The 19,639-nt window shown below is 48.6% G+C and overlaps 1 protein-coding gene across 2 annotated transcripts in view; it reads right to left on the bottom strand.

The window, feature by feature from the left end:
* Positions 1-19,251, bottom strand: part of LMF1 (lipase maturation factor 1) — a 187,931-nt gene extending 168,680 nt beyond the window's left edge. Inside the window, exons 1-2 of one of the 2 annotated variants that reach the window (XM_021411270.1) lie at positions 19,065-19,251; positions 10,064-10,373 (exon numbers count right to left, since the gene is read on the bottom strand). In XM_021411270.1, coding sequence (XP_021266945.1) covers positions 10,064-10,373; positions 19,065-19,251 — 497 coding nt within the window. Of the gene's footprint in view, positions 1-10,063; positions 10,374-19,064 lie in introns of those variants that run through there. The other variant, XM_021411272.1, reaches the window with a different exon arrangement.

Below are 19,639 nucleotides of genomic sequence, written 5' to 3'. Positions count from 1 at the left end.
CTTCCAAGAGACCGACTGTCCATCAGAACGAGATGACGGAATTAGCCCGGTGCACCATTAATTTCAGAACACCATTAACTTAAAAGTGTGGGGGTAGGAAACCTTATTGACAGCTGGTTTCAGTTGCTGCCAAGCCTTTAGCATTGCACAGCGGTTGTGGGGGGGAGGAAATAAGCTAGAATGGCAGTAAATGAAACCACTCGTCTGGTTTCTGGATTCACTTTATTGTGGTCACAGATCTCTAAAAACTGGGATCCTGCGCTCTGTAATTACAACATCCACATTTAAATGGAAGGAATGGGGATAACATTATAAAAGAGGGCTCGAAGGGGAGGATTACGCCTGGGTGTGCGCCTGGAGCTGGGAAAGGCGCCCGAGCAGAGCTGGGGAGGAGCAGTGGATGAGAAACCAAGGGTGCCACGATCTGCCCCTCACAAAGCAGGGAGCGAGGCTGGTTACACGACCACATGCACGTTACCCAAGGCCTGGCGTGCGCCAAGTTCTCTGCCCTGTGCTCATTTCCAGAGTTGAAGTTATGATGTGCCCCTGCTTTGCGCGATGGCAGAATTGGCCAAATTCAAGTGAGGTTTGGTGTGGTTAAATCCTTCCAGTGCCAAAAGCAGATGCTGAAGCAGCAGCCTCGAGAAGCCCGCTCTGAGCTGCTCCTTACACCAGGATCAAAGTGGAAAATACAAGAGCAGGAAGCAGCACGGAGGCAGCACTGCACCCAATCACCGCACGCCCTGAGCAGAGCCAGCTAGAGAACAGCACGTGCAGAGCCAGCACACACAAGCACTGATGGAAAATAGGAGGGTCAGCATCAGCTGGGTGCATTCACACCCTGCAACGCCAGGCAGCCCTGCTGCAGCGTGCTGATGCACAGGAGGTGTGATGCAAGGCTGCAGACCTGCTTTTCTTGGACGTTGCAGCTGAAAGGTTTTGTGTATCAGCTCGCAGCACGCTGATAGGTAAAATCTGAGGAGAACTGCACTTCAGTAACTCCATTCCTTGAGGAAATAAATCATTTGATGGCATTAGTCTCTAAAGGTTGCTCCCCCCAAGCCTCCTCAAGCCAGCCATTCTGCAACTCAGTAAAATTCCCCATTAAAAGCAGTTTGCAGTAATGTTATGGGTTTCAGTGAAAGCATGGTACCAAGTTCACGCAGACATGAGCTATTTCAATGCAAGTTTCCATCTTCTTCCTACCACAGCCTTCCCTCAGGAGAGCTTTGTTTTTGCAGCCACTTCCCTCCCATTCCCCAGGACAGCACTGCTGTTTATCCAGACAGATCTGGAAGCTCTCCCCAGCAGCACGGCTCAGGCCTGCACCTTTCTGGTGCTTTGGGGAATCCCAGCCCAACAAAGAACCTGCACCACTGACAGCAACTGATCTCAGGAGCAAATTTCTGGGTGAAGACCCTCAGAGAAGTCAGCAAACAGCTCCCACCAGTCCTGGACCCCTCTCTAACCCTCGGTTGCTTTTTGGCTGTACCAATCTCTGTATTAACATTCTTTTCAACCACAGCTGCTGGGGAACTTAGACGAGCGAAGCAACATGAACGTGTGCTGGACCAGGCTGGGTGCACAAAGCTATTTGGCAAGTTACAGCTTAAAAAAAAAAAAAATCACGAAAAAACATTATTCATTCTTTTCCTAAATCTTTCAGCTGTGGAATCAATACCCGAGTCTGCATACTGGATACAGCTGGCAATTGGATGTGCCAGATAATAAGCAATTAAAAAAATATTTGTCTCAGTCTCTGGCAAAGCCCCATGGTACATCCGACACCGCGCAGCCATGCCACCAACCACAGACTGCTGATAACTCTGGACTCTTGTTTTGTCATCGGCCGTGATTTGCAGAAGTGATTGCAAGCTAGAGACAGCTCTCGCAAAGGAAACAGTGCGATGTCGTTAACTGCCCATACACACAGCTCCCTGCACAGCTGCCCTACTCCATATCCCATTCTGATCGCTCCTGACGTTTCAGCATTTCTTCTCATGAAATCAAGTTCACGGCACGTTCAGACACAAGCAATGGCTGGGACTCACTAACGAGGCTGAAGGTCACAGCCAGACGCTGAGGTCGCTGAACACGGAGCTCTCTGCAAAGGGACGCAGCGCTGCAGCCGCATGCATGACTGCAGGGGACCCTCAGCACAACACCTGAGTGCACGGTGAACTAACAACGCCATAAGATAGGTTTATTAAAAATAAAATCATAAATAATCCAGAGGTGCTCTTATTGAGCAAAGCAAAGCCAGTAATTATAGCAAGTCAAAACACTGCAGGCAACTGATTTCAGAGATTTAAATCCCTCTTCAATTTCCTTCTTTTTAAACTTATTTTAATTCCTGCAAGCATTCACGTTATTTAAATAAGACTCACTGCAGAGGTGTTGCTTGCTACGAAAATCCACAGCCTCAGCTAATGCTGCAATCTCTCATGCTGCAGTTGCTCAAGAAACCCTGGCACATCATTCCACAAATCCACCTCTCTTGTTTTCCAGTGTGTTCCAATGGCAAGCTGCACTTGCCACGGCTCAGTTCTTCTCCAAGAATCTATTCATGGAAGCAGACTGCAAGCAGACCTGGTGCAGCCCAAGACCCCACCGAAGCATCCCATGACAGCCCATAAGGCATTTGGCAGCGCTGCTGGCACAGAGCTCCTCGCATTCATGCCATTGCTGGACCTGGCTTCTCGATCTCCGCCTGCCTTTGCAGTCCCTTCTCACAGACCAATGCACAGGTCTGGGAGAAGACAAAAGCAGCGATGCGCTCAAACCTCCCCAGACATCTGCAGCAACTGTGCTCTTTGCTCCAACCCAGGCTAAGCAACGGGCACTCACCCTACTGCACTTAATCCAACCAATCCAAGCAAGGGGAGCAGCAGCCTCACCCCAGAACACACATTTATGGGTCTCGAGGATGGAGGAAGGAGAACAGCGAGTGCCAGGTGATTGAGCAGCAGGGGCCAGCCCCTCGGGCGGCTGCTGAGTGAACGCCAGCCCAGGGCAGGGAGGGGAGACCTTAACGCACTGGGGGGGATGCTAAATGATTCATTTCTGACATCAGCCGTGATTAAATTTTAATCTCTCAAACAAAAATATGGTTCTCATTAGCCTCATTAGTTCCCAGTTGTACTGCAAGGCAACAGTGTCACATGGTATTAATCTTTGTTTTCATTAATATGTCATATCAACTGCCCGCGTCTGCTCACAGCATTCTTTGAAACTGATCCGCTCCCTCTCTTCTCTAGGAGTAGGAAGTGCCAAAAAGCAGCTTCCTCGACAGGAAGGATGACCCCCTGAGATCCTTCAGCTTCAGGTTTACATTTCTAGAGATAATCTTTTCTTTCTGGGGAAAGAGGGAGGGAAGTTTGGAATGAAGGGATGCTAGGCTGCGATCCACAATAACAAAGACATTCCTGAGGTTTACGGCCAAGGCAAGGGCCAGATAAAGGAATGAGATATTCCGCGTTTCCTTGTTGTTGTTGTTGTCACTGGGATGCATGGGAGAGCCAGAAAAATAAAGCCAGGTTGCAGAAAGGGTTATTTGCAAAGTCCTAAGTAAAGCTCAGACAACTCCAATTTAGCATACCCATCAAGGTGGTATTTCTTAACGTCATTTACCTAAAAACTAGGATGCTTTTTTAAATATACAAAATTGCACAATATTAATTTTTGCCAGCATTTCAAAGTTTAAAATCTGAAAAGCTGATGTTAATTAAGCCTTAGTCTCCGAGTACAAGCCTTGTATTACTTTCAGACAGGCAGATAAAGCAGGATAGAGACTAATGGAAAGACCTTACCAAGGTCACAGAAGCACAGCCCAACACGTCCACTGCTGCCTACAGCAGAAGCCTCAGCAAACTCCCCAGCTGAACCAAGCACATCAGTGACAGCCAGGACACATAAGTCCTAGTCCCTGCTGGCACACCTCGTGATTCCTCAGCACTTCCTTGCTCAGGAGCAGGCAAGAAAGCGTTAGCGAACTATTCACGCTGCTGAATACGCATCAGCCCAAACACACCAACCCATGCATGTACCTCCATTCACACGTGAGGTGGCTCTGGTTTGCTGGACACTCAGTGGATGATTCTCCATCTGAATTCTGCAGGTCAGACTGGTCTCTTCTCATCATAAAACAACCATCCCTGCAAGCACTGCGCCTTCATCGCGAGGGTCACAAACCAGCACACTTAAAAATGGGAACAAAGTTTGCTAAACGCAGACCACAGTTCACACAATGGTTGGTCTACATGCTGGAATGAGAAGTCTGTTTCTAACTTCTACTGGATAGGATGGCACTAAATAAAAACGTAACTGCTTTAGACCATTAAAAAAAGCTGTAGAATATAAGAGGAAAGAAAAGGAACGCTCCATCTGATGGCTACTGAGGCCCTCCTGGAGAGGGAAAACCACAGCCCTGAGCATCTCATCAGCTCCCCAGCACTTAATGGAGTTCAACCTGAACCATTCACCAGTTCATCTGCCCGCAGACAGAAGACTGTGATTCAAGTCCTGCATAGGTCAAGTGGTTTTTAATGAGACCTATAAAACACAAAGCCTCCATGACATACACGTCTTAATTCTTTCTCTACTGTAAGTGAGCTTCCGAAGACGGTAATTTAATTGCAATTCAATTACATGCCTCACAGACACGCTTTCCTGACCTGCAGTATACCTGTCCCTTCATTAAGTATTTAACATTAGAAGGCAAAAGCTATTAATATTATGCTCAGTCAGCAAAATACAAAGAGAAGCAGGCATCTGGGGCCAGAAAGACAGATTCCTGTCCTCTCCTTTGTGCTCCAGGAAAGCAGTGAAGCATCTGCAACTTCTTGGAACCCATGGTGGCATGCAGGCTTCAAAGGGCACCCACATGCAGCTCCAGCTGACTTGCCACCACCCTCTGGCTTTGTATGGTGGTGAAGCACTGCTCAGATTCATTTTCTCTGCAGGAAAAAAAAATATGGAGCTTGCATAGCATTATTTTATCCTAAATATCTGGTAGCAGTAGCTCCAACATTTTCCACAAGGGAAGAACACACTGAAAAGAACACTGTAGCCACCTCACGCTACATCGTTTTATTTATTGGCTTGTTTAACATATTCCCTTGAGCTCCCATAGCTCTACCAGAATCTCAGTCACAAAGGAGAAAAGGTAATAGGATTTAAAAACCCACAACTCTAGCTTTTGTATCAAGTGTCTTACGCACTGTACCACTGAATGCTCTCTAGCAGTGGACAATGCTTCGTACAATGAAGCAAGGCAATGGTGATGGGAAAGGAAAGGGTTTTCAGATGACATCTGAATGTCAGCTGGGGGAGGGGGGGGGTGGTACACTGAGGAAACAACAGAAGAAGAAACAGGAGATCAGTGGCAGAGCAGTTTAAGAGTTTGTTTATATAAGAAAATGTAATAGCTCTCTGGAGACACCTTACTGTGGGATAAAAGTGATTTTATTCCAGAATTATGAATTCACTTTGGAAGTGCATTAGTTATTCTGGTACAAAAATGATTCCACTTCTGCTAGAACACCTCTCCCAGAGAGCCCGTCCTGACAAAGGACCTGTTCTGCAGAGCCCAGCCCTGCAGACACTGGCCCCAGCAGAAGCCATGGGGAATAAAACCACAAATGGAGGTTTTGTGAGGTCACCTGCAACGAGCACTTGCACTTTTAAGAAGGGACAGCTTTTCCCATTCTTAATCTAATGGATTGTAGTAGGTATGAACAACATTAAGGAGGGAGGAAACAGAGAGAAAGGCAAAGCCATTCAGACTGGACCTGCAGAGCTCCATCATTCTTGCAGGGACTCAACCCAGATAAGCAGGACTCACAGACAACAAAATGCATACTTACTTAAGTATGAGAGGCTTCCATAAGAAAATTTACAGGCATCTCTAGATTCAATGAATAGCTTCTAATGCTAAACAGGGACCACTTCTTACTTTTGTTGTTTTACTGAAATTAGGAATAGTCTGCAAGAACTGCAAGAAAATCAGTGTAGTTATTAAGCATTTCACCCAGCCTGTGGGTCAGACCTCAAACATCCTTTTGTGCTATTTCAGTGTTTAGAAATCCTGACAGCCCCCTCTTACCTCAAAAGCAAAAATTCAGAATGGGAGAGGGGGAAATAAATCCAGTATCTTAAAACAGACATACTGAGCTTGTGATACACACGTGGCATCATCACGTGGCCAGAGAATACGTCCAGATTAAGTCTGAGAAGACTCTGAATATCACATCTGGTTTGGGAACAGAGGAACAGAGTGCTCAAAATTACAAAAGCTTCCCTGTGCACTTCAGTTTAAGATTTGGCAATCTTGGTCCTGCGTTTCACAGGTCCCAAAATTAACACGCTTTTCTTTGATTGCGCTCAAAACTTCAAAGTACATCTTAATTCATACCATTCACCTGTGCTTTGGCAGAGACAACTGTGAACTGGCCAAGTCGAGGGTTTAAGGCCAGGACAGTGTCTTGGCTCCAGTTTTCAGCATTTTCAGGTTCCCAAAGTAATCCTTATTGTGGGAAATCTATCGCAAACATCTGACACCAACCTGCTGCAGGAGCAGCTTCCTTCCCTATATACACACTAGCTCCTGAAACCCATCCAGCACTGAAAGCACCAGGCACCATCCAGAGGGGCAGCTCCATCCCCTAGCAATTGGACCTGACCCTGCTACTGCCTCCAAGGATGTGACCCCCAGTGCTGGGGGCACAAGGAGCCACATTCTCCCTCCAAACACCTCATTTCCCACAGTCATCGACTAACCTCCTTCACCACCCAGTCAGAAATCTTTCTCCTCCTGGTTTTCAAATCCTGATTTTTTGTTTGTCTGTTTGTTTTTTCAATCAATAGGTGTTATAGCACACCCAAAGGCCCGAGCTGGTCCCTTGCAGTGCAATCACTGCAGGCTCCGCTCCCCCCAGCTCAGAGGCGGCAGCACCAGGAGGCAGGCGACGTGCCCGGCCTTCCAAAGGGGACGGTTTGCTCTTCTAAAGCTTCCTCTGACTCTGAGCCCAAGCCAGCTGGGCAGCAGTTGAAAGACTCGCTCCTTCAGCAGCGCCCGGCATCTGGAGCCTCCAGCCCAAAACAAATAGAAACATTTAAAATTAAAACAGAAAAAGAAAAAAAAGGAAAAGGCGATAAAAAAGAATAAATTGTTCCTCGCTGGCCTAAAGAGAACTCTTTCTCCCTGTCCCCCCGTGTCTCCTTGAACTGCCTTCCCAGTGTCTGCTGGATGGGAGCAGCCCACAGGCCGTGCCCGGCAGCACCAGCTCGCAGCACTCACACCTGCAGAGCAGCACTACGACCAACTGTGCAATAACAGGGCCACGAGAGGAGCTTCTTCCTCATTTCAGACACCTTCGCTGAGCTGCCTCATAACTGCCACCAGGAAATTCTGGCAATGTTATCCCTTTCCCTTCTTTAAGAAGCTGCTGTGGTCTTCAACCGACCACAGAATCATTGAGGTTGGCAAAGATCTCTAAGATCCCCCAAGTCCAACCCCAACTCATCCCACCGTGCCCACTGACCATGTCCCTCAGTGCCACATCTCCACAGCTCTAGAACCTCCAGGGACAGTGACCCCACCACTCCCTGGGCAGCAGTTCCACTGCCCGACTGCTTTTCTGGCAAAGAAATTTTTCCAGATGATTCAGAGAAGAATCACACCTCACCAAAACCTCCCAACCTGTCCAAATCTGTAAGACAAAGTCAGCAGACCACGTAATCCCATCTCCACATTGACGTAGAGCGTTTCAAGGCCACTTTAAAACCAAGGTCAACACTGCCACTCACAACCCCAGAGCTCGTGAGACTTCAGGTGCTGCCAGCCCGCACCAAGTGCCACCAAACCCCCTATAGGGTGCTGAGAAGAGACTTAACCCACCTCCTTCCCTCTCCCCACCTTCACCAGCTGCCAGCACCCCTTCTCCAGGGAACTGAACGTCACACTATATGCACAATAATAATGTGGCTTTCACCACCCAGTGACCCATTTCAGAGGACCTAATGAAAAAATGTAACCACAGATGAATGGACTGTACTGCTGGGTCGCTTTGATTCCTTTCTCCCACCCCTTTACAAGAACCTAATTTCCTGTTTAATACATTCAGTGCCACAACTAAGAGAAGCTGGGGCAGCACTTCCTTTCCCCCCACCTTTTCCCTCTCACCCCTTCCCCAAGAAGAACCCAGCCCCTTCCCTCACTATGTTACTGCTGGATACCAGGAGCAACCTCCTCATGACATTGTCACTTTTAAACTCCAAATGTGAAGTAGGAAAGGAGGAAAAAAAAAAAGCCTTATCTCAAATATCAACAGGCAATTCCTTTCAACCACAGCATCCATAGAATGCGAGCTCTGGGCTCTCTCGCATTCCTGCTGGTCAACCCATTGTCTTCAGAGCTGCAACGAGACCTAAGCTGGCTCGTGAGCTTTGAAACCCCCCAGGAAGAGGCATTTGGACATCATCTGCTGGTTACTGGTGATTCAGCTCCCCATGAAAGCGGCTCCCCTTGTCCCCCCTGTTCTTCCAAGCCTGTGCAGTGAAGACAACAGAACGGCCACTCGGAGTTAAACAGGCAAAACTGGATTGCTTTTGGGCAAACCTCAGGCACTCTGCAGGGCTGCCATCCCTCCAGCTCCTGCAGAGAGGAGGCCCACACCTCTGCCTCCAGCAGGGAAAGCCACAGCGAGCAGAGGGGCAGCGCAGAACATGCCTGCTCAACGGGAGGCTGAGAACACTTTCCAATCAGGGTTGGTTTTTTTTTGTGTTTTTTTTTTTTTTTTAAACTATAATGAAATTTCACCACTGCTACAGCCATGACATCAGAACACTGAGCACTCCAGAGGGCCTTAAGAGCACTAAGAAAGTTAAGCTCTTAGCTAGCCTGCTCCTGAAGGGCAAGATCAAACCTTCAGCCTCCTATAGCACTGCAGGTCCACCTTCCAGCTGCACACCTTGCAACTTGAATAATGACAAACTTTGGCAACAGACAGGTATTAGTCCCACCCAGACTCCTGTACCTCTGGAAATGAGCAGGATGATGCTCGAATCCTCACCCTGTAGTGAACCTAGAAAAATAGGCAAGTAATTTTGGAATAACTTGGAAACGGGCAACAGAAAACTGTCTCCAAACTATTTTTCAAATTGTGGCTTTCTTTCACAGTCTGAAGTTCACGCTGAGTTAAGAGCTCAGAAAATAGAGCTTTTCAGAAAACTGAAGCTGTTACCATTCACCCACTTACATACCATTGGGAGTAGGATAGGAATGAATGGGATGGGACAAGACGCCGGGCTGCTCAACCACATGCAAATCCCTAAAATTAAATTCATTGATCCCATCCATAATGAGGGTGTCCAGTCACACGCTGTGGAGCCAGAACATCCCAGTGACACAGCTGGATCACATCCACGAGTTCAGGCACCTCTTCACGGCAGGGCCTTCCAGCTGCCCAAGTTAGCCTACTGCCTCTGCTCTGGCAGAGGTACAGGTACTTAAAGAGGTGAACTAATGAAGTTTGGTTTCCCTAGATCCCATCATTTTAGCCAGTGTCTCGAAGGCCTTACAAAAAGCACGAAGATCAGCTGAAACGCTTCCTCTGGTTGGGGCACTGACAATGCTTTTCTTTAAAACAAAGTCTGCCTAGCTACAGGGAAGAGCTATGGTGCAAAGTGCACTCATTCTTCTTTCCTTATTCCTTCCCCTAGGTTTTGTATATTTATTTTGAGTGCTCCAGCTCTCCTCTGGATAAGACTGAAAATTGATAAACCATCTCAAGGGAATTCCCTTGCAAAAGACAGTGTGCAGCATGGTGTTTTGTGCAGCCACTTCTCTCACAAAGAACAGTGGCAATCAGGACTCATTTACTTTCTGGGTGAAAGAGAGCAGGAACATGCCTGTAATTCATTTCTGTTCACTGTCTTCCTTCTCTTGCATGCATATATCATTCGTTACCAGATGACTAACCTCAAATAGTAATAAAAAGTCAATGGGTACAACAAACAGCAAGGAAATACAGCGAAAAGCAAAGCAGAGAGATTGTTAACCTACCAGATCTGTCCAACATTGACCAACGAGAGGTAGAGGACCCACAGGACAGCCATGAGGATCATGTTTGCACATCCAGTTATCAATACAAAGGCTGAAATCACCAGACCAAGTATGGAGATGTAGTCCAAGATGCTGTCCATATCTGACCAGTCCAGAAACCAGATGATTGTTGGGGCATAGCTGAGGGCATCCAGGTTTATCTTCCCTTTGAAATACTTCTTGACATTCTGCAGATATAGTTTGCACGGGAGCAGCCCCCTTTCTCCTATCAGCTGCTTGTTTTGATGGTATGCCACTAGGAAGGCCACAACTAGAGAGAAATCAAGGAGATAAAAAAAAGAAGTATTAGAAATCAGATCTACAGAAGTATATTCATGTCTTGGGAAGGAATTTGTTCACATGTCCTCATCTCCACTAAAACACAACACAGCCACTTCTATTAACCATGATGTAGAAGGCAGAGGAATTCCATCTACACTTCACACCAGGAAATGGCACAGCATCTGTTCTGAGATAATTTTCTCCCCAACTGCTGCAAGGGACACGCCATTTGCTTCAGGCAAACTCAGAAACACACTTCTGGGAAAAGCTGCCTGCAGCCAAGAGACCTGACCCACCAACAAACAGGAGGCTGAGCCCAACTGCTGGACTCAGCGTGACCCCCGGTTATTCACATATGCTATTCATCTCTTAATGCAGATGAGGGAAACAACTTAATTGCATTGCAGATACAGAGTGAAAGTACCACATTAATTTCAAGACTTTCCGATGGAATTAGCTTTCCACAAAACAGTATTTGTACAGGATACACCAGGAAGCCCTCAGCACAGATACCGGGGAGCACAATTTAAGCCGCCAGAAGAACGCACACAGTTCCTTTGCAGCAGCAAAGAGACAGCTGTACCTTCTGACCCTTTATTTCAGTTTCACCAAATACGCTGCAGTGTCACAGCTCCACCATGGCTGCTGGTGGTGCCAATTTACTCTATGTGCCCCATCCAGTACACACAGCCCACAGCAGAAGCAGATTTTATCTGAAGCACTATGTCTTAATTTCAGCAGACAACCTACTTCCCATTTTTATAAAGCATTATCTGTGCACCTATCAAGCACTGGAATTTGTCCTCATACTGAATACACTTAATATTTCACAATGTTGCTAATGAGACAGCAAGTGCTGTCCAAAACACACCATCATTCATCCAGCAGTGTCATGGTTAAGCATTGCAACTGCAGAAGATAGCAGTCACGATATGGGTTGACCTTCTGGATCTGGTAGGCTGGAAACACAAAGACTTAATATTTTCCCATCCTCTAAATTGCTACTTTTTTTTTTTTTTTTACAAGTTGCTGCAGCTCTCCCATGTTTCGTATCTATGCTCTCGCACTGGACAATCTTAGAACAGCCAGATGCTTTTTTTAACAGCACACAAGCAATTTAATTACAGATTGTAGACCTAGAATTTGATGTTCTACAGAGAAAGTTGGTCAGCTTCTAGGGATTATCTCATATTTTAGGAATCTCCTCCAGTTACCAATTTGCAGTTCATAAATGCAGTAATCTCCATTTCTCAGAACAAAAAAAAGGCCAACATTTCCTGATTAGGCTCCACACGTTTTGCTCCCAGCAGCTAACTCACCCTTGTCACAAACACTATCCAAACAGCAGCCACGTCACGTGCAGCAATAGCTGAGGCCTTGCAAAACGCCAACTGGTCTCCCCCAGCTCCCCCCTCGTTAATGATCAAATCCATTTCCTTCCTTATCTGAAAACCGGCATTCTGCAAACAAGGATTTTGGTGCTCATCTGGTTGGTCTCTCTGGGAACGTCGGCGGAAATTTCGTGTGAAACTGCATCCCAAGTTCAGGCCTGGATCCCCACTTCCCTGCAACCCCAGGGAACGAAGATGAACGTCCCTCTCCCCCTGGCACACAGCACGGTCTCCAGTTCACTTAATCCATTCCACTCTTGCTCCAGCTCTCTGCACACAGCGTGCAGTTTGTCCTCGTTTTAAAGCCACCACTCAGACACAGCCCAGCACCCTTGAGGTTCCTGGGAAGGATCCCACTGATGCCAGCAGGTCCCAAATCCAAGCATGAATGCAATAAAGTTGGGGGTATCACTGGTTGCACCTTCTGCTGCCCATCTTTTAGAATGGCTTTACAAAGACTCACAGAATATTTTACTGTTTTTACTGACAAGAAAAAAAAAAACCTGCAACATTAAAGAATCAGTTTGGGACAACAAAGTACGTGTTTTATATGTTAGAGAGCTCATTTTTTCTACCAATACTTCTTCCTGATTACTGTGTAATCAGAGAGCCTATCACACAGGATCAGTGGAAACATAATGCTTTTGAGCCTCAAGCAACTTTATCTTCCATTTTGAGTTACAAATAAAGAAATAAAAAATTCAGACCAGCTACGTCATAAACTCCATGCCTTGGTTTCCCTGGATTCGTGATGCAATCTGCTGCAGTTTGCTGAAAGTGCTAAAAAAAATTCACCACTAAATGCTACAGGAATCGCTGCCCCAACCCATAACTGCTAAGCAGTTTCTTTTCCTAAAAAAAAAAAAAAATCTAAATTAGACCCCTGTGCAGTATGCAAGATAAACAAGGAAAGGATAAATTAGGAAAAACAAACTATAGCATTCAAAGTACACATTGTATGTACAAAATACTGCACAGCCTTTCAAAGCCTGAAAGCAGACAAGACTGCATTATAGGTTGGCACAAACTGCACAGCTAAAGACTGCACAGACTGGGCTCCAAAGTGGTTTTCCCTCAGAACACCAATTATTTGCTGCACTGATGATATTTTGCATGTGATGACTTCATAGCTAAATCCCATTGGCAACAGCCCTTTGATTCTGGCTTACTCAGTCAAAAAGTCCCTTTTGCCCCCATAGCCTGTGCTTTTGTTCCTCTTCCTTAGCCCCTATTCTGAAGCCTCTCCCCTTTGGCCTTGTGTTTGGGGGTTTTCCACTCTCCATCTGCCCACTCCCTCCAGGTAAACATGGTCAAGGGAGTTTGCTTCCACCCAGGGAGCTTGCTGGCACGCCTGCTGCACGGCCAGGGTGTGGGGGCAAGGTTAACTGCTGCCCCGACACAGCCATCCTTCCCCACACCTCTGTTGGGAATGACACAAGGTGATGGGGGGTTCCCAAGGCAGGGATGTCTCCTGCAGGCTCCCGGGGCAGCTGAACACATCCCACGTTCTCCAAACCCAGAATAAAGCTCCATCACCTTTCCCATCAATGTAGCTGCTCGCTGCATGGATTTTTTTTTTTTCTCCTCACCAAGACTGCCTGGATCTGGGCATCTTCATCCCATGCCCGTCTCTTCTCTCCCCCAAAGCACTATGCCTGTCTCCACAGTACTCACTCCTTTGCAGACTGGAGAGCCCTGAGCTTCAGCGACTCCCATGCTCCCTCCCACTCAGGAGCCTCTGACAGCTCACATGGGAGCACGCTCCCCTACCTGCTGCGAGCTGATCTTTACATAAGTAATACATGTAAATTGTCACCAGCTGCTAATAGACCTCCACTACTTATCCTCACCTCAGAAGGTGCCTGACTGTACTTTTCCATTAACTCCCCCTCCACCTTCTCCTTCCCCTCCCAGGCTCCTCTCTCCCCCAAATGAAGGCGTTCCTTGTTCAAACCCACATGCTACCAATAAGCACAAGCGGAGCGTGCAGCACAGGAATCACCCATCTGAAATGATTTGGTCTATCCACATTGCCCTGTCACCTCAGTTCCTTTCCCCCGGTCCAGGCTCAACCTGTCATGGTCAGAGAATGAGAGAATCCCATTCTTCATGCTCTGTAAAGATTTAAAGATGTGAAATTTAAGACTTTCCGGTCATATGGCTTTCTCTCCCCCCCATTAAAAGAAGTCTCAACTTTTACTTCAAGCCCAAACCACAAGAAGAAATGAACCAAAAGCGCAGAGCTTCGCATGAAAACCAAACTACCTTTTGCACACAAGAAAAGCCTGCCTGGAGCCATATATCAAGTGCACCTCTGACCCAACGAGGCATTCAAAAAAAGCCCTATGCTGGTAAATAGAGGTTGTGCCGCTGACAAGAAAAAGGAGCAGAATGCTCACGGTTTCCTAATTACTATTAGTTTTCAATTGATGAATTCCCCAGCAAAATTCTGTAATACAAAAGCAAGAACCCCTAGCAATAAGCAAAGAGCCACAATGAAATTGAGCAGCCCCTTTTCATCCCGCAGCCCTACAGCCACGAGTAAACACAGCCAGTCCATTCTCAACACTTTTTTGTTCCACTGCCATTTGCAGCAAAGCAAAGGACTTTGGGGTGGTTGTGTATAGGGACTTCTTAAGTGCCTATCTCTCCACTGTCTCTTTGTTTGAAATAACGTGAAAGCAAACACAAAAGGCTGTGGCACTGCTAAGAAGTTCACCCACCGGACCCTCGTTGTTCAACACCAGGCAGGCAGCAGTGCAGCCTCCAGCTCTGAAAAGATGCATCCGCTCCAGAGCAGCTCCAGTCTCTGCTGCTCCTGGGAGACAGGCTCGCTCCTTCCCACTTTTTGTAATCATTTCCCTCCAATTATCACTGCCTGCTGTCCATTCACCTTCCTACAGTGCAAGCGCTTTGCTGAGCACCAAACGCACGAGAGGCACACAGCTCGCTAGCAGACACGGCACTAACATGCTGCCTTTGCTGTGCAGCCTTGCTAGCAAGCACCACGCCGAAATAAAACCTTCTGGGGAGAAAAGGTGTCAGAAGACGTACCACAATCCTGAGGAGGCCTGGGAGCCTTTTAAAATAACTGAGGGAAGAGCAGGGGAAAGCAAAGGAGATGGCAGAGAGAGGGGAAGGAAGGACACCGGGGAGAGCCAGGAGCCCACAGGAAGCCCAGCTCCCCCAGGAAGGCTTTGGATTTCAGAGCTGGGAAGAAGTAGCACGAACCTCCCATAGTCCTGGCTCTGGGGAAAGAAAATACTACAATTAAACAACACATGAGGAGAAGGAAGATAAACTGCATTTACATACTAGCTTTTATTTCAAAGCACTCCACAAAGCATGGCTGAAATTGGGAAGGGTGGTATCTAATTACTTAAACCTCTACATCTGGAATCTGATGATGGTAATCATCCAAAAAAGGGCACTTAAAATGATTTAGAAGGAGGGCGAAGGGAGTGAATAACACACGTTTGTTGTCGGAAGCTTTGGGACCAGCTATTTACTTGTAACAGCACTTCCACCAGGACCTCAAAGATTTTATGTACTTATCCCTGCGATAGGGAATGCATACAAAGCACAAGACCATAATGGAAAGACTTCAGAAGTCAAAACTGCATTTCTCCAAGCCTCTGTCCAATGAATTACAGACTGCAATTAGCCATAGAAGATAGGTGTTAACAGTGGAAGTCAGAGAGGGCAGCACCATATAAGAATGCCTCTACAGAAACAAGGAGAGGGATCCGGGCAGCATGGCACAGTGCAGGACCTACAGAACTGTTCTCAGTGTGTCCCAGGCTGGAGCCTGCTTTACTTCCCACTCCTCCTCCAGGACTGTTTTGCCACTGGGTCTGCCTGCATTTACTGGAAGTGGAGAAAGAGCTACCAGCTATCAACACACCTGTGAGGGCTGTCAGCTGTAAGAGCTTACACATCACCCAATTTACACATACACCCTGTAAGTTACTATTCAAAACAGAACTGCACAGACAGGTGCTTTATTTACCTTAGTGCTCAGCTTGGAGAACCCCGATGGCCTACCCTAATGCAAAGAGCAAACCTCCAAGCACGTTCAGCTCAGAGCCATCTTCCCCATCCTTTCCATCCCTGTGAGCAGCAGGTGGGTTTGCTCACCAGCCTCCACGAATCAGATCCTTTCCACCTTCCCATCTCTAACACACCTCCCAAGCAGATTCCTTGCCAGGGACTTCCCGGGCCCTGGATGCTTCTGGAAACCCCCTTCAAATAAAAAAAGGAGAGCTGTTATAACCATAGGGAGCACACAAAGGACACTTCACACCTGCCTGGCTCTGCCTGTCCTCCTTCCAGAGGTGAAGATCCAAAGAGAAAGCATCCCCTGGGCTTGCAGCAGGCACCCCAACAGCCTCAGGAGTGCCCTTGTGCAGCCCAAAGGAGGATGGGCAGAACCGCCAAGCATGATCTGGGGGGCCTGTCATCTCCACATCACTGCGCACATCAAATCACGCTTCTCTCTACTAATCCTGGGTGTCCTTCACTCTCTCACTCCTCCCTTTGCGCTCAGCAGGAAGAACGAGCTCCCAGCTCCACTAATTAACAGGAGCAGCAACAACAGGGGTGACTGCTTTCCCCAGTACTTTGGTGCAAAACTCCCCCCCTCCTCTGAAGGTTTTGTTCCTGAACACAGCAGGAGTGAAAGGGTTACATCTAAAAAGGTGAAACGAAAGAAGGGGAAAAAACATCCCACAAGTGAGGAATGTCAAACTGTCACAACGCCATCAGCCGTTTCCTCAGCAAGTCTGAGTCTCTGTGTGTGCAGGATTGCCACGTCTGGGAAAAAATAATCTGTCAGAGTAAATGGTTCCATCTTCAAAAGAGAGATTTGAAGAGGTGCTTGGCACAGGGGCTTAAAATTGTTTTCTGCTGTTTCTAAAGCGAGGCTCACAGAGAAGATCAAAAGGCAATCCACCTTCCCTCGAGAGCATCCCACCACAGCCGTGCCATGGTTCCGCAGCCTTTGACGGAGGAATCTGCCTGACGGCAAGCTCTCCATCTCAGACATACCAATCAGTTTCCGCCCTACAAACGTTTCAGCAGGAGGCTGCACGGCATCTCTCCCACCTTCAGATCAGAGCTGGTGTCCCAGCAATGCTGGGGACAAACAGAGTTGGAATTAGACCTGCCTCAAACCTGCTCACACACCTGACTTTGGGTCAGCTGGCTGTTACTCAACCAGGACAAACAGCAGAACTCACTGTTACCTGACCGCAAACAAACAGAAGTTGCATCACTAGCAGGTAAACTTCTCTTTTCTTGTACCTCTCCCATCATAAAGGACAGAGCCAGTCTCCTACCCTGCTCCTTCCAGCTTCTGCTTCTGGCACCTGAAATTCTTCCTCTGACAACTCCTCTCTAAAGGAGAGCTCTGAGCTGTGGAAGCATTGGGGGATCATCTCTCATCACCTCCAGACATTCCTGCTCTTGTCTCCTCCAGAAAAAAATAAATCCAGTTCTTCTGCCTCTATTTGCTCGCTATGCATTCAGTCAGCAGCCTTCCATCTCAGCTTCATTCTCTTGCTTTCAGTTTTCCCCCTCCTTTTTTCCATTCTGTAACTCCCCTCACCCTGAAACCGATGCCTGCTCTGCCTGCTCCCCACCTCTCACCACTCCAGTTGTCCCAGATGAGGTCTCCCATTCACCAGAACATCCCATCCCTTCAATGTGCTCCTTGCCATCCCGTCTCATCACCCCCTGCAGCCACTGCCTGCTGCCTTCCTACCCAACACACCACCAGCCTACAGGGCAGCATTTGTTCCAGGATGTGATAAATTTATAACCCCAAATCCACAATCTGAAAGCAGCAGCCTCTGCAGAACACACAGCAGAGAACGCTGATCAGTTTTTCATAAGGAAACTGCAAACTGAGCTATGGGAAACTCAGCAGTCTGGATTTACACACGGGGGAATATCAGAATCGCTTTCATTTTGACTGAAAGAGTCATAACCCCGCATTTCACCGAGAGCTGAAACCAAACTAGAAACAGAGCACGTGTCAAAACCATACAAAACTACAACTTCTGCATGGTTTTGATGCAAAATAATCTAAGCAGGCTGGCAGCCTACAAATCCTAACGATTTTGTGGACAAATCTGGGGCAAGTTTAGAATTTGTAACGTAGTGTGTTACATGTCAGTTTAGGTTTCACTGTGAATATTTTTTCAGTGGAGCAGTAGCAGGCTCTGAGCACAGCTCTCCGTATAACTTGCCAAAACAAGAGCCAAATGTGTACAGCTGAGTTGGAAACTCAGTTTCACCATTTCAAATGAATGGCAATTCTTGGACCTGAGGGGTCATCACAGAGTCATGGGGGTTGGAAGGGATCTCCGGGGATCATCTAGCCCAACCCCCTGCTAAAGCAGGTGCCCTACAGTAAGACATACAGGACCTAGGATGTGGTCTTTCTCTGATCCTACATGCAGAAGCTCCTTTGCTTTAGTTCTTCATCTATTGAGATGAGGAGCTCCTCTTGCACTGTTACCTTGCAACACACCTTGAAAGATGGCCAGACCCGGCCAGCTCTGAAGCCAGGTGTGCACTCTGGGGCCCTCCTTCCTCAGTGGGACAGGAGCCCCCAGACCACCCCGAGCCCACCCAGCCACTCACTGGGAGTCAGGGCCTTGTCCCACAGCTGGGTGCAAGAGGTGGAACTGAAGACAAGCGTCTCTCCCATACCACATCACGGAATCACACCATGTTTGCGTTGGAAGGGATCTCACAGCCCCCAGCCCCACCCCTGCCACGGGCTGCCTGTCCCACCAGCTCAGGCTCCATCCATGGCCTCGGGCACCTCCAGAGATGGGGCACCCACAGCCTTGGGCATCAGTGCCAGTGCCTCACTGCCCTCGGAGTGAAGGCTTTCCCCTAGTATCCTACACATCTCTCTCATCCCTCAGGCCTTAAACGCAAGTACGCACCCCAACCCAGAAACAACCAGCGCTCCGGTGGGGGCCGAGTGCTCTGCCCGCCTCAGTGCTGCGCCCGGGCCGGGTGTGAGCTCCGCAGCCGCACAGCCCCGTCCCGCAGTGACCGGAGCAGATGCCGATGGGTCTCCCGAGACCTTCACACCGCGACCCCAACGCTTCCCACCACACCGCGCCCGCCCCACCTGACCCGCTGGCAGCGCGCAGAACTACGAGAAACCCCAAACCCTCAGGAATTCCCGCGGTCCTGCTGGCAGCGAGCCGGGCCGTCCCCTACTCGCTCCCGGGAGAGAGAACGCGGCGCGGCGGCAGCGCCCAGACACTCACGGTACAGCAGCGCTACGGCGCGCAGCAGCACGATGCGGGTGAGCCAGAAGGTACCCGGCGACAGCAGCGGGCCAACCCCGCTGCCCGCCGACCCCGGGCCCTCCGCCCGCCCCGGAGTCTCGGGGGCGCCGCTGCCGCCCGCCGCCGCCCCCCGCCGCTGCCTCAGCGCCGCGCTGGGCGCCGCCATGTCGGGGCACGCAGCGAGCATGCGTGCGGCCGCCCCCCGCGGGCCGGGCAGGGCGGCGGGCGGGAATGCATCGCCTCAGCGCGGCCGGCGTCGTCCGGGCTTCGCTGTGGGTCTCCGGGGAGGGGGAAGCGGCTGTGGCTTACTCCGAGCGTTGCGGTGCCAAGGATACGGGGAGGGCTTTTTGTGGAAAAATGTGTGTTGTGTGCTCCGACCCCAGGGAATGGTCTTGGAAATAAAGGTGTTTAAGTGCAAAGATATTGGGATGGTCCCGTCTGGAGAAAAGGAGGCTCAGGGGAGACATTATGGTCTCCTGAAAGCAGGTTGTGGTGAGGGGGAGTCAGCCTTTTCCTCCAGGTAACAGCAATAGGATGAGAGGGAATGGCCCTAA

This window comes from Numida meleagris, chromosome 13 (genome assembly GCF_002078875.1).
Source record: "Numida meleagris isolate 19003 breed g44 Domestic line chromosome 13, NumMel1.0, whole genome shotgun sequence".
Taxonomy (NCBI): domain Eukaryota; kingdom Metazoa; phylum Chordata; class Aves; order Galliformes; family Numididae; genus Numida; species Numida meleagris.
Note: the sequence above shows the minus strand (reverse complement) of the source record. Positions and strands in the feature narration are given on the sequence as shown.